This window comes from Nyctereutes procyonoides, unplaced genomic scaffold (genome assembly GCF_905146905.1).
Source record: "Nyctereutes procyonoides isolate TBG_1078 unplaced genomic scaffold, NYPRO_anot_genome, whole genome shotgun sequence".
Classification (NCBI taxonomy): Eukaryota; Metazoa; Chordata; class Mammalia; order Carnivora; family Canidae; genus Nyctereutes; species Nyctereutes procyonoides.
This window is the reverse complement of record NW_026575125.1, coordinates 116,078,436-116,092,228: the sequence shown is the minus strand read 5'-3', so window position 1 is coordinate 116,092,228 and position 13,793 is coordinate 116,078,436. Positions and strand designations below refer to the sequence as shown.

General features: G+C 52.5%; 1 protein-coding gene across 3 annotated transcripts in view; it reads right to left on the bottom strand.

Annotated features, from left to right (window-relative positions):
* MTMR1 (myotubularin related protein 1) overlaps positions 1-7,606 on the bottom strand; it is a 64,152-nt gene extending 56,546 nt beyond the window's left edge. For all 3 annotated transcript variants that reach the window (XM_055337822.1, XM_055337824.1, XM_055337823.1), the window contains exons 1-2: positions 7,414-7,606; positions 1,379-1,484 (exon numbers count right to left, since the gene is read on the bottom strand). In XM_055337822.1, the coding sequence (XP_055193797.1) occupies positions 1,379-1,484; positions 7,414-7,571 (264 nt within the window). In that variant the 5' untranslated portion in view covers positions 7,572-7,606. The remainder of the gene's footprint in view (positions 1-1,378; positions 1,485-7,413) is intronic.
* Between the last annotated feature and the right edge of the window lie 6,187 nt (positions 7,607-13,793).

Sequence of the window (13,793 nt, the reverse complement as noted above, 5' to 3'; positions counted from 1 at the left end):
TAATCCGCAGCCCTGCTTTCCTCTGCTAGGCCTAATCAACAGCATCGAAGGCTCGGATGAAGTACAGCATGACAGCCAAATGTCAATTCCATGGCCTCTCGAGTCAGTTTCTGCACTTGGTACATTATGAGAAACAGAGGAGGAGAACGGAGGCCAGAGCCCTTAAGCAAGGAGCATGGATTAAGAATTAATTAGGATCTTTCCTGTCATTCTTGAACTGTTTGTAAGACTTGGCGCCTGGCAAGGACTTGTGATTTTGAGAGGCTGTTGACTGAGGGTAGTCTGGGATACTAAATGTAGTTCACCTGTACTTGTGAAAATCGATTCTCTCTTACTAACAGGCACAGGTAAGTAGCTATAATAAACTGAAACCTCAATTCAAGCACATGCTACTGCTGCAACGTAAGCATGGTTTAATGGTTTGTTGATATTAAAACAAAGTTAGTCTTAGCCTTAACAAAGATGGAGCACAGAAGTTTTTTAATTGTTAGTTGACTCAACAAGTATTTACGGAGCACCTGTTATACTCCAGGAGCGTGCTGGGAAGCAGTGGGCAGTAAAAGAGCCCCAGTCTCTGCTGACAAGGAGCTTACCACTCTCAACTTTAGAATAAACAGAGAATAAAAATTAAGGACCAAAAAATGAGGCTGCCCATACAGCATTCAGGAGTTCTGCAAGTTTTTGCACTGCAGCATCACATGTTAATGCTGAATACCCACAGGTAGTACCTAAGTACAGACACAAATTGTGAAGCTGGGAAATACTATCAGACATTTTCTGAAGTTCAGAATATGATCAAAGAAAATATAGGCATTTATTATAATAAAATGCAAAAACACAATATGTGATATAATAAAATAATAAAATGGAGCAGGATTTTTTTTTTAAAAGATATAATCTAAAGACAGCTTTTCCTCCCAATTACAAAAATCATGAGTACACACACTAGACCCCGGTAAAAATTCTCCTCTAACATTCAGATCTAACAGAAAACCTTTCACCCTTGTTCCCAAGCAAATGTCCACTGAGCATCAAGGGGCTAAAGTCTCACTTAAATTAAAAACGCAAAGCTTCCTGGGGCATCTGGGTGGCTCAGTCGGTTAAAAGACCAACTCTTGATTTCAGCTCAAGTTGTGATCTTGGGGTCCTGGGATCAAGCACCACACTGGGCTCTGAGCTCAGTAGTCCCCTCCTTGACATTCTTCTCCTGCCCCCCCCCACTCCTCCTACTCCCCCTCCCTGCCCTGCCTACTCCCCCTCCTTGCCCTGCACACATGCTCTCTCTCAAATAAATAAACAAATAAATAAAATAAATCCTTTAAAAAATGCAAAGCTTCTTGATACATTGAAAATCAATTAAGGACTCAATGCTGCTTACCTTGTAGTCTCTGGATACATTTTCTGATGTCACTGAACCTGAAATCTGACTAGAAATTGTAGCAGCTATAAGCTGTTTACACCATTCAACATGTGATCCTGTAGGACTAAAAGAAATAGTGTGATTAAAATATTTTAAGACGTCAGCTCTCAGTGAAAAAAAAATGAGCACTGACTAGGGATATATGTACATTTTTTTTAGAAAACAAATTTTTATTAGACTACTTGGTTACCCTTACATCTCATATAAGAAACGAAATCTTGACAACCAGGAAGTAAAGTTAGGTTCCAGGCTGATTTTAAATCAACCAATTTTTGTACGTTTAAGAGTCTAGATATTAGACAGTTAAGCACATTATTCTCTATCATTTCATGGAATTTTACTATATTACAACTATATGGAGTGAATATTCTTAATGTAATGTGTATGGAATATGAATTCTAAAGTGAACTATTTATCTCACGGCGTGTTTTTCATAGAGACTTTTAACAGAACAGTTGATTATGTGTTTTTTTTTTATTTTTATTTTTTTTTTGATTATGTGATTTTAAAAAGACCAGGCTAGATACATGATGTCCTGCATGTAGTAATAAAGCTACCTTACATTTCTGTAAGTGCACTGACAACTTGCAAAGGCTCTTCCGGTCTGTTATGATAGCAGAGCCTCACAACCACAGTGTGATAAGAAGGCAGAACGGGGACTAGCCAGCAGATTTCTGCGATGAGAAAACTGAGGCAGCAGAGGTGTTGCGCCCAATCAGAAGGTGGCGGCGGGCCTGCCCCCAGCTCCACGAAGGCTGTCCTTCCGGGACACGGCTCAACCAAGAGTGAGCGACTCACTGAGCTGGAAGGCAGAACAGAGGCCAGCACCCCAGAGGCCAGCCACTGCTTTGGGCGAGCACACAGTCATGCGAGGAAAATGGCATCGTTCTTGACACTTGCACGGTGCTCTCAAGTGTCACCGTGTTTCCACGCACAGGCAGTGAGGGAATGAAAACTTGCCCCCAAGGGGCCAGGCTCCTCGTCAAAGCACCGAAGGTATTAAGCGAAGGGCAAGACATGTCCATGAAAGTTTATCCTGCAGGTAGGTTTCGCTGTAAAGAAAGTTCCAGACCTATAAAAATCTCATCACTAATTAAATCTGCACTCATCCATTGGAAAGAGTGAAAAAGTAGGATCCCCAGGCAGTGTGTGAAATAGCCTGAACGGTTAAATGAAGATACTCGATGCTCTCTACTAGGGATTCAATTTCCGTCTCTGATCAAGACAGCCCAGTGGTTAGCTGCGGGGCTGAAAATATAAGTAAAAACATGCACTCAATGGGCAGACATTCCTACCATGTGTCATAACATTCCCAACATATGTCAAAATCCTATTTGCTACAATTTCTAACTAAGAAAAAAGGAGGGAAAGGGAAGGGATTTTAGTTTCTTTTTTAAAGGCTAAGTCACCTTTACTGCCGGTTAGATCATACTTTTCTTGTCACACTGCCTTCTTCCCTACCAGCACCCACCCCTGATTGCAAATCTAACAGTAGGAACCTGCCTGGTCACCCACTGTGGGTGACCTGTTGTTACCATCTGCCCAGCATCCCTCCCTCCTTCTTCTGATAAGGATACTTCTCTCCTGTGGGCAACTGTCCTTCCCCACCTCAGAGGATTCTGTGGGGGAGCTGGGAAGGAGGGGGAGGTTATACCTTGCTCCTCCTGAGCCCACTTATAGGAGAGTGACCCAGACCAGGCCAGCCCCACGCTTTCCTCTTAGATCACAAGCTGGGTAGATCCACTCCCAGCACCGCTGGAGGCCCCTCCCCACCCCCACTACCTTGAAAAACCCACAGAGATAAAGAATGGGACAAGAAAAAACAAGAGATGAGGAGCCCCAACAATGCTGTGTACTCAGGCTCCAAGTGTGCCCCTGGCCTTCTTTCCTTGTCTGCAGCAGTGATGTGCGCCAAGACATTTCCTTTTTGGCTTAAGCTAGAATGAGTTGTTTTTTGTCACTTGCAACCAGAAGTGTCCTGGCCAACACAGTCACAAACAGCATGGTATAGTGGGCTGGTAGACAGGAGGCTTGGATCCGGGTCCTGTTTCTGTTACCAGCTAGCTCTGCGACCTTGAGCAAGCCACATCCTCTTGCAGGACCGCAGCTTTGTCATCATTAAGTACAGTATTCAGGAGGGAGGGGAGGGCTCCCCACTCCGTGGGGCAGGGCTGAATGAACTTCGCGCATAGAGCCAGGTTCCACTCTAGGAGTCACTCTTCAAAGAAGAGTATGAATCAGAGCCTGTCACGATGACAGATCCAAGAAGGTCGGCCAGGTTCCCCCTGTGCAATCTCCCGCCACACTCCTGGTATTAAGAACCGCCTGCAGGGATCCCTGGGTGGCGCAGTGGTTTGGCGCCTGCCTTTGGCCCAGGGCGCGATCCTGGAGACCCGGGATCGAGTCCCACGTCGGGCTCCCGGTGCGTGGAGCCTGCTTCTCCCTCTGCCTGTGTCTCTGCCCCTCTCTCTCTCTCTCTCTCTGTGACTATCATAAATGAATGAATGAATGAATGAATGAATGAATGAATGAATAAATAAATAAATAAATAAATAAATAAATAAATAAATAAGAACCGCCTGCAACCTGGAGGAGGCCGGCTTTGTTTCTCCAACCTGGAGTCTCCTGATCTGGATGCCCATGATCCAAGGAGACATCTGTACTAGTTGGTTCTGAGGCCCTGCCAACTCGACCTGTTGAAGCCAGCAGCGGGGGCTCAGCCTGCAATGCACTCCCTCACCCCTGTGTTTCCTAGGTCAGGGGAGAGCACAGGCAGTTACCCAGGTACTCCTGTGCCCAAAAGCCAGGGTCGACCTTGCAGCCTGCCCCCGCTTCACCTCACTCTCACATCTGAATGCTCTCCAGGCCACATTGCTCTTATTGGCTAGGATCCTGAGAATGCACCCTGCCCAGTCAGTCCCTATCACAGTCCCCTTTTCCGGACTCCCATCATTCTTCTGTATTCCCCTCCCACCTCCTGAATTTAGGCCCCATCTCTAGGCAGATTACTCCCAAATTTAGGTCTCCAGCCCACACAACATCCCTGAACTCCAGGCCCATAGGAACCACCTGCGTCTTTGACCTGTGCTCTGGGATATACAACTGGCATCACAGAACTGGTATGTCTGGAGCTGAGAGCCTGCTAATTTCCTAACTGTGCTCCATTCAGAGGCTTTTCCATCTTGGCAACACCATTTTCCCACAAGCCCCAAATCTTGGCATCTTGATTCTTCTCTCCCACCCAACAAGCAATGTTCTTCAGCAAACCATATTGGCTCAACCCTGCAGGTTTTTTTCAAATTACATCTATAATCTGACCACTTCTCCCTCCTCTCCCCCAGCTATCTAGGCCAGCATCCTCTCTTACTTGGATGACTGCAATAGTCTCTTACCTGCTAGTCTCTCTGCTTCAATCCCTTCCCCTTTTCTGTCTGTTGTCCACACAGCAACGACAGGTTTACTGAAATCTACACCAGGGTATGGCAGTCCTCTGCTCCAAAAGCCCCAGTAGCTCCCCATGACTCAATCTGCCCCTGTGACCTCTCTCCTAGCTCCCTCCTCACTAGTCACACTGGTCTCCTTGCTGATCCTTGCACACTTGGTCCACCCCCATCCAGGGTGCACAGGCCTCTGCCCTCAATATCTGTATGACTGGACCCTTCCCTTCTTTAGGGGCAGTACTCAAATGTCACCTTTCTCAGTCAGAGTTTCCCTGACCATCCTCCGTAAAATTCCAATTCACCCCCCAAACTGCAGGCCCCCAACACCTCGTACTCCCCTCCCAACTTACTTTCTCCCCTAGCACCTGTCACTAACAGAGGATTCAGTTTACTTGGTTTTTGTCCATCTGTCACCAAACATACTCTCACCAAGGGCAGTGATCTGTGTGTGTTCGTTCCCCGCCAAATCTACAGGCCCCACACGGTGCCTGACACAGAGGCGGCAGTCCTATACAAATGAACGAGTGATTCGCTTTTCCATAACCTATTCAATAAGACTCCTCGCCTCCAGTCCATTCACCACACCACTGCAGAACAAATGTTCTCAAACATCAATCCCATTCCATCAAGTTCACCTGATGGAAATTCTTTTGTGGTCCCCAAAGCTAGGGTGACCATATCATCTCCCATCCAAACCAAGACACTATTGAAGGAGGGCACTATTAATAACCGTGCCTGCCCAGCTAGTAAACCGGCACCATCCTGGGCAAAAGAGACCCTGTGGTCCAACCTACTTGCAGCTGTGGGTGATCATTGAAAGTGCAGAACTCCAGGCCATGGCCCTGAGTTGGACAGACCAGACTTAGGGTGGGACCCAAGAACCTGCATGTGGACCTCGCGCCGGAGGGGATTCCCATGCAGGTCACACAGAACAATGCCCTGAGAAGCACGGCACAGAAGATAAAGGCACAAGTCCCTAGGAAAGCACTCAAGCCCCTTCAAGATCTGGCCTCTGCCTTCCCACACATTTTGTGTCCTACCAGTTCCCACATCTAGCATTGCCTGCGTGACTGCACATTCCACTGCCGTGGCCAGAAAGTCCTCCCCGCCCTGTCCCCTGGCTAACTTCTCATTCCTCGCCCTTCAACTCAAATGTCAGCTTCCTCAGCAGGTCTCCTTCCCTTAACCGCCCATAGTCCTCAACCCCCTTCCACTGAAAATAAATCAAGCACCCCACCTCCGTGTGCCCACAGTGCAATGAATCGCAAAGAAGTCTGCTGAGGCGTTTTGAAAAATGCTACCTTCTGGCCCTCACCCCAAACCTCCTGAATCAGAAGGCTCAGGAACCGGGCCTGGTCACCTGGAGTTCTTAAAAAGCTTCTCAGATGACTCCCATACATACCCCATCCAGAGTACTTGTTTGTTTACCTTCACCCTAGCAGTCAGCAGATTCTATTTAAATTGCTGGTTTGTTTATATTCTTCCTGAGAAGGTAAGCCTGAGAGCAAAAGCCACCTTGTACTATTCTGTGACTCTCCAAGCCCTCAAACATTGGGGAAATTCCGCAAATGAGGGCATCCTGAGGGCTCCAAGTACTATAGTTCTCAGTGACCCTGATTGCTTGGGGGATTAATGCGGAATACACTGTAATTGCAGGGAGGTAGGAACAAAGGGAGTGTTTCTTGTTGTTGCTACGCTTTGGGAAACTCCCAAAAGTGCAGCTCTCTGCTATGAGTAACACCGGCAGGAATGAGCATCTGAAACCGACCAAGCTGCCTTACGACACTGTTGCCTAAGTGCCCTGTCCTGTCAACGAAGTGGCCAAGATGTGGGAAAACTGGATATTCCGGGCCACGGGAAAACCAATCCAGTGCTCGCCTCGGAGCCTTAGGGTAGCCTCCCAGTTGGACGCGGTCGGTCTCTACGTCTGACATAGAGCGGCTCTGCCTAGGAAGCAGTAGTAGGCTTCTGTGTTCAGGAAAACAATGAACCGGCTTCCTTCAAAGTGTGAAAGACTGAAGTAAACCATTGTTCCTGCATCAGGAGCAGTTTGGAAGTTTTCCATCCGTTCAAATCGGGGTAACTTTGCCTCCATCCGCAGCAGCTCCAACACCCACGGGGTTGCGTCCTCCAGTCCCAACCCCAACGGCAAAGCCCCCCGCCCCCCCAGCAGTCCCGGGGGGCGGCGGGATTGTGGTCTTCCAACCCCGAGAGGGAAGGCCACGCTGAAAGAGCTGAGCCCCGGGTTCAAGTTTCCCCCCACAGGCGCCGCAGCCCCGGTAAGGCCAGCGGGGCGCGTGGCAAGGTGCGGCGGGCAGAAGCGCCGAGAAGACTTGACAGCTGCGGAGCCCCTTGGGGCGCCGGGAGCCCGGGCCGGCGAGGCGGAAGTGGGCCAGGTGCGCGCCCCGGGGGGCGGGGGCAGGGCCCGGGGTCCGGGGCAGGAAGGGGGTCGGGCAGGGCAGGGAGCGGCGGGGAGGGGCTGCACGGCCACCGCGGCGCGCAGGGCCCCGGGGGGCGGGGGCGCGGAGGCCGCGGCGGCCGGGGCCCGCTTACCTGTCCAGGGTCTCCACGCTGGGCTGCCGGGAGCCGACGGCGGGGCCTCCGGCGCCTCGAGGGGGCCTCCTGCCGCCCGCCGGCCCGGGGCCCGGGCCCCCGCCGCCCTCGCTGCCCGCCGCCGCCGCCGCCGCCGCCGCCGCCGCCGGCCTGTCCATGGCGCGCCGGGCCCGCCGCCGCGGGCGAGCCGCAGCGAGAGGGGAGCGGCGCCCGGAAGGGCCCGCCGCCGCGCCGCGCCGCGCCGCCCGCCGGCTCAGGCGGCCGCCGCCATTAGCTGTCACCTGGCGGCCCCGCGCTACCCACAAGGCCGCGCGCGGGGCCGGGGGCGGGGAGCGGCGCGCGGGGCTGGCCGCGCCCCCGCCCGCGGAGCCCCACCTGGGCCCGGCCGCGCGCCCCCGAGCCGGCTGGCGGGGACGCCCCGGGGGCCGCGGGCCGCTCGGCGACACGGCGAGCCGGGACACGACGGCCTTCCCTCCGCTCGGCGTCCGGGGAAGCTCTGACGGGAGGGCGGCCCGGCGAGCGCTCCCCACGCCCTCCGCCCCTCCCCCGAGCCCACCTCCCCGCCATCGGCGGGGCCACCACGCGCCCCCCCGCCGCCGCCGCCCTCGGAACTTCCGCCCCGCTTCGTATTAGCAGTGACTGTCACCTTGCGTTGCCCGGCAGATCCACCAACATCTGGCGACCTAGGCCCAGCCCCTGTCAGCTCGCCCCTGACTTGGTTCGCGGACGGGAGGGCGACCGTGACTCAGCCGTTTGCTGTGATTGCCCCGGGTTTCCCCGGGTCGCGGCGGCAGGGGCGGCGACCCTGATAACAAGCACACCTGTACCGGGGACATGCCCGCTCCCGCCCCGGGCCCGTCTGGCCTTCCCGCCTCAGCGACTTCGAAATGAACCTCGAGGGTGAGGATGCGATGCCTGGAGCCCCGCAGCCATCCTGCACCCCAGAGGGCTGGGCCTCGGCTGAAAGGGTGACAGGGTGGGGAGGGTGGCAGGAAGCCCCCGAAGATCTCCAGAGACCCCCAGTGTACCTCCCGCAGGCTCTGCTTTTCCAAATTATCACATCCGTGTTTGATCCACGGTTATAGACTGTTTCTGTCCACACACGCACATCCCCCGTTCGTAAGTTGAAGCCCCAGCAACTGCAGGGCACCCAACCATCTCTCGATGGCATGTGGACATGACACCTTGGGAGGTGATTAGATCACAAAGATGGGGCCCTGGCATGGGGACATTACTGCTCTTGCACAAAGACACCCCGGAGAGCTTGGTGTCAGCCTCTCCCCAAGCAAGCACTGCGCAAAGGCCCCAGAGAGACCGCTGTGGGCGAGCCAGGAAGAGGCCTCTCCCAGGAACCAGCCTCAGCCTCGGACCTGCCAGCCTCCAGAACTGTAATGCAAGCAGCCTCGCTGCCCTGAGATTTGTCAGAAACAAAATGACAAGATTTTAAATATAGTTTCAGTACCAGATCCTTCAACGGGGCCCTGCTGGTGAGGGCCGCAGTGGGGGCAAGGCCGCTGGGCTGTGGGAGGAGAGGGCTGAGGAGGGCTTCCTAGAGGATGGCATGCAGACCTGAGTCCAAAGGTCATTGCAGGCATGAAGAATGGTCATGGGCACAGGTGTACAGTTGCTTACACAGCTTACTCTGTGTATGTGAACCCCGAGATGTCCTGTTGCTGCAGCATAAAATTGGACAAGGTGAGAGACAAGGTCACCTAGGGGCCATTGGGGCCAAGACACAGAGCCTCCATTATGCTAGACTACAGGTTCGTACGCTGTGCTGGATTCTAGCACAGCCAAGGCTCAGCACCCTTGGAGAAATAGGATGGAGCAGTCCCGCCATGGTAGGCCATACCTCGGAAGACAGCCACAAGGGCATCCCTCCTTCCAAAGCTCTTTGGCAATGTGGCCTTGCCACATCTAGGTCAAAGGATGAAAATCTATGTCCCCTCCCATAACTTATTTGGACCAATAGAATATGGCAGAAGGGGGGCTCCTTAACTTCCAGGGCTCGGCCTCCAAGGAGCTGCAACCTCTGCCTTGGATTCTGGGAACACTGTCACTTGGAACTGCGCTGCCATGCTGTGAGGAAACCCAAGCAGCCACGCGGCAAGGCCCATGTGGAAGAGAACCAAGGCTCCCAGCCGGCCACGTAATTGAGGACGTTTCAGGCCTTCTAGTCCTCCCGGCCGTCCAGCCAACACCAGGTGAAGCCAGAGACTCATTCTGTTGAACCACACGGATTCTTGAGAAATAAATTGATGTTTTAAGCCACTAGGTTTTGAGGTGCATGTTGTGCAGCAGCAGGGCACCTGAACCCCCCTTGCCCTCTGGCCCACCCCGACCCCCAGCTCCTTCCCACATTCAGCCAGGAATCCATGGCCAAACCATTGCTGCTCTCTGAGGAAGGCTCCACACATGATAAGGTCCACAGCCGTGGAGGATCTGAGGGTCTCCCCCACTAGCAAGCTTAAAACATAGCCTCCGACTACACGGACAAGCTGAAGGAAGACAAGAGGCCTCTGGGTCGATAATAAAGACAGAGGTTATTATTACAGCAAAAACAGCAGCCAGGGCAAGCATCTTGGATGGATTCACCCAGCCCCAATGTCCACGGGGTGACATGGTCTTTGGCAATGTGGCCTTGCCATGCCCCCATCGACAGGTGGGGTCTACTCCTCTTGAAGATGGCCTGCCCTGTAATCTCTTTTGACCAACAGTGGGGGGCCAGATGGTATCTGCACATGCCATGGGGGTGCCCCACAGGAGGAGAAGCCCAAATTTGGAAAACTTGCATCTTCGATAGGGCTGCTAGTGAACTGCCCCGTCTCTCTTCCAGAGAAAGAAGTTCCTCACTTTCCTGGAATGTGAATGAATCTTTGGGGAGGGGGAAGGGGAGATCTTGACCTTCACACCTCTGAACTCTGGGGGAGGGATGTCTCTAAGCTTTACTGTGTTGCAGTGTGTCCTTATACCAGCTTTCTTCACGTGACTGTAAACTCCTCACCCAGAGGACCTGGCCCGACGTAGTCATGGAAACTTGTCTCCCAACATCCACGTGCCCCAACCTCCCTTTGCCCTGCAAGGCCCATATCAGGGCCCACTCACAGTTCTTGCCTTGACCACCCTGCCTTCCCGGGGATCACTGTCAGGGGACAGATGTCCACTTGTGTGGTGGGAGGCAAGGGGAGGAGTGAGTTGTCAGGCGCATGCTGGTGCTTCCCTGGGGAAAATCAAGGCACTTCTGTCCTGCCGGCTGCACGCTGAGGTCCCTGCTGGGGAAGTGGCACATGTTTATGCATGTACACTGCATGTTTATGGAATGTCTACACAGTGTACTGTATAATGTAGTAGTTTCCAGACTTACATGCATAAAAATGACTTGTGACATCCACTAAGCTACAAACCCAGGAGCCCCACTGCAGAGAATCTGAGATTTTTTTCTTTAGATTTTTATTTCTTTATTCATGAGAGACATAGAGACATACGCAGAGGGAGAAGCAGGTTCCCTGCAGGGAGCACAATGTGGGACTCAATCCCAGGACCCCGGGGTCACACCATTAACTGAAGGCAGATGCTCAACCACTGAGCCACCCAGGCATCCCAAAAAATCTGAGAATTTAGTAGCTTGGCAGGGAAGGGGATGCCGAGAGTCCACATTTTGTAAAGCACCACAAGTGAGTCTGACACAGATGGTCTGAAGAGTGCACTTGGAGGTGCCATTAGTGGTGACAAGGAGCCACGGCCAGAGATCACAGAAGGGCAACTGATCGTGTTCACGCGTTGGAAGCGCAGCTGAGATTGCCCAACGTAGGATGGACTGGAGGGGCAGGCATGGCTGTGGGAAGACCATTTCCGAAGCTGATGCAGGGGAGCCTGACATTGGACAGGACTCAGTGACCGATGGGATGCTGGGCATGAAGGAGAGAGGGAAGGGGAGGCTAAGAGATGGGTGTGAGATTCCCGTAACCGGGTAGAGCGTGACAGTGGTCCCCGAGCTAAGGAATGCGAGGGGGCCCCGGGGCTGGAAGAGGTGAGTGAGTAGGATGAGATCATTTTGGACACGTCAGGTTGGCCCTGCCCTGAGTCCCGGCCCACACGGTGCTTTTCTGTGCATTGGAAGCAGACACCCCGTCCTCACAACACTGGACTGCTGTTGGTCATAAAGTTGTCGTAATAGGCCAACGCTGTCAAAGCTCAACCTCTGGCTGCTGTATGCCAAGAAAGGCCCAGAAGACACCTAGAAATCGAGGGGGCTTTCCCTGTGCATGGTCCCCCTTAGGTGTGATGATCTGCACAGTGACATGCGTGGCCTTGAACAGTGCCTATGGGTCATCCAAGTGGAGACATCCCATAGATTGTTGGTCACCAGGGTCTAGAGCTCAGGAGAGGAAGGTAAAAAAATTTAAAATTAATAAATAACTAAAAGTTGGTACATTTTCATATGGTTTGAAAACAGAGAAACTCTGAAATGTGATCTTCGGCTCCACAATTTGAGGGCTGCGGACGAGGCCCCCCCACTTTCATTTGCAGAAAAGGAATCGAGCAAATGAAAGTGCACCTGCCGATTCCGTATTGAAGGAGTTTCTCCAAAACATCATTTTGCAGAAGGAGCCACTCTCATGTTCTTTTTTTTTTAATTTTTTTATTTATTTATGATAGTCACAGAGAGAGAGAGAGAGAGAGAGAGAGAGAGAGAGAGAGAGAGGCAGAGACACAGGCAGAGGGAGAAGCAGGCTCCATGCACCGGGAGCCCGACGTGGGATTCGATCCCGGGTCTCCAGGATCGCGCCCCGGGCCAAAGGCAGGCGCCAAACCGCTGCGCCACCCAGAGATCCCCACTCTCATGTTCTATGGGACAACAGCCGAGTGCCCCTGCAGAGAAATGGCCCCTCCAAAGAGTAATATTTTGTCTAGTCCTTGCGGGCCACGGTGGAGGCCATCCTATCATAAAGCAAAGCCTGGTGCCGTCTGTGGCTCCAGCCCGGGGAGTGTGTTCAGTCCATGGTGTTCGTTTTTGTGTCTATTATTGTGCCGTGTAGCCGAAAGCAATTCCTGGTGAACGTGGCAACAGATGGACTTAGGTTCTGCGTGTCCTTGCAAAACATCACCGCCTCGGATGCAGGTCTGTGCCAGGTCCAGCCTTAACCCCATTCGATCCAGAAGTACCATCTAGCCGGGTTTAAAAATCTTGGCTTGTCTACATGTATGTTCCAAGACTTTTCTCCACACGGTATTAGGCACCGGGTTCATGTTCTGTTGCTGCCCTGATGAACCACCACAAACTTAGCAGCTTAAACCACACATGTCTACTTTCTCGAAGTTACTATAGGTTAGAAGTCGTGTCTACATTCTCAAAGTTATTATAGGTCAGAAGTCCTGGTGGTGGACAGCCCGGGTGACTCAGCGGTTTAGTGGCGCCTTCAGCCCAGGGCATGATCCTGGAGACCCAGGATCAAGTCCCACATCAGGCTCCCTGCATGGAGCCTCCTTCTCCCTCTGCCTGGGTCTCTGCCTCTCTCTCTCTCTGTCTCTCATGAATAAATAAATAAAATATTAAAAAAAAAGTCCTGGTGGTCTCAATCGGGTCCTCTGCTGAGGGTATCACAAGGTTGAAATTAAGGTGTTCGCAGGGCTGGGCTCTTTTCTGGAGGCTCGGGGGGAAGTATCCGGCTCATGCAGCTCCCAGAGGCTGCCTTCATTCCTTCCTGTGCTTTCCCTGTGGCCCTCCTCCAGCAAGGGTGGGTCAAGCCCCTCGTATTCTTTGATCTCTCTGACTTCCCCTCCTGGAGCATCTCTCCTGCCACTAGCCACAGAAAGTTCTCTGCTTTTAAGGACACGTGTGATTAAATAGGACCCACCTGAATGCTACAGGATACTCTCCCCATCTCAAAGTCTGTAACCTTGATTATCTGCAAATCCCCGCCCACCCCTTTGCCATGTAGCATGACATATTCACAGGTTCAGGGGCCAAGGCACGGACATGTTGGGGGGTGCGGTATGTCTACCAAGGAGACGAGGTCAGGGTTCTCCAGAGAAACAGAACCCATAGAGGGTGTCTGTGTGTACAGACAGAGAGAAAGACAGAGGGGGGTTTAGTTTCAGGAATCGGCTCACACCATGGTGAAAACAAGCCTGGAGTTTGCAAGCCAGGTGGGCAGGCCAGAAATCCCAGCATGTAGCAGTCCTGAGTCTGAAGCCAGAGTCTGGAGCCGAGTGCCTTCCTTTTTGAGGGGACCTCAGTCTTTGCTCTTAAGACCTTCAACTGATTGGATGAGGCCCACCCACCTTGTGGAGGGCAATCTGCTTTACTCAGAGTCTGCTGATTGAAATGCTAATCACTTATACAAAATTCTTTCACAGAAATATGTAGACTAGTGTTT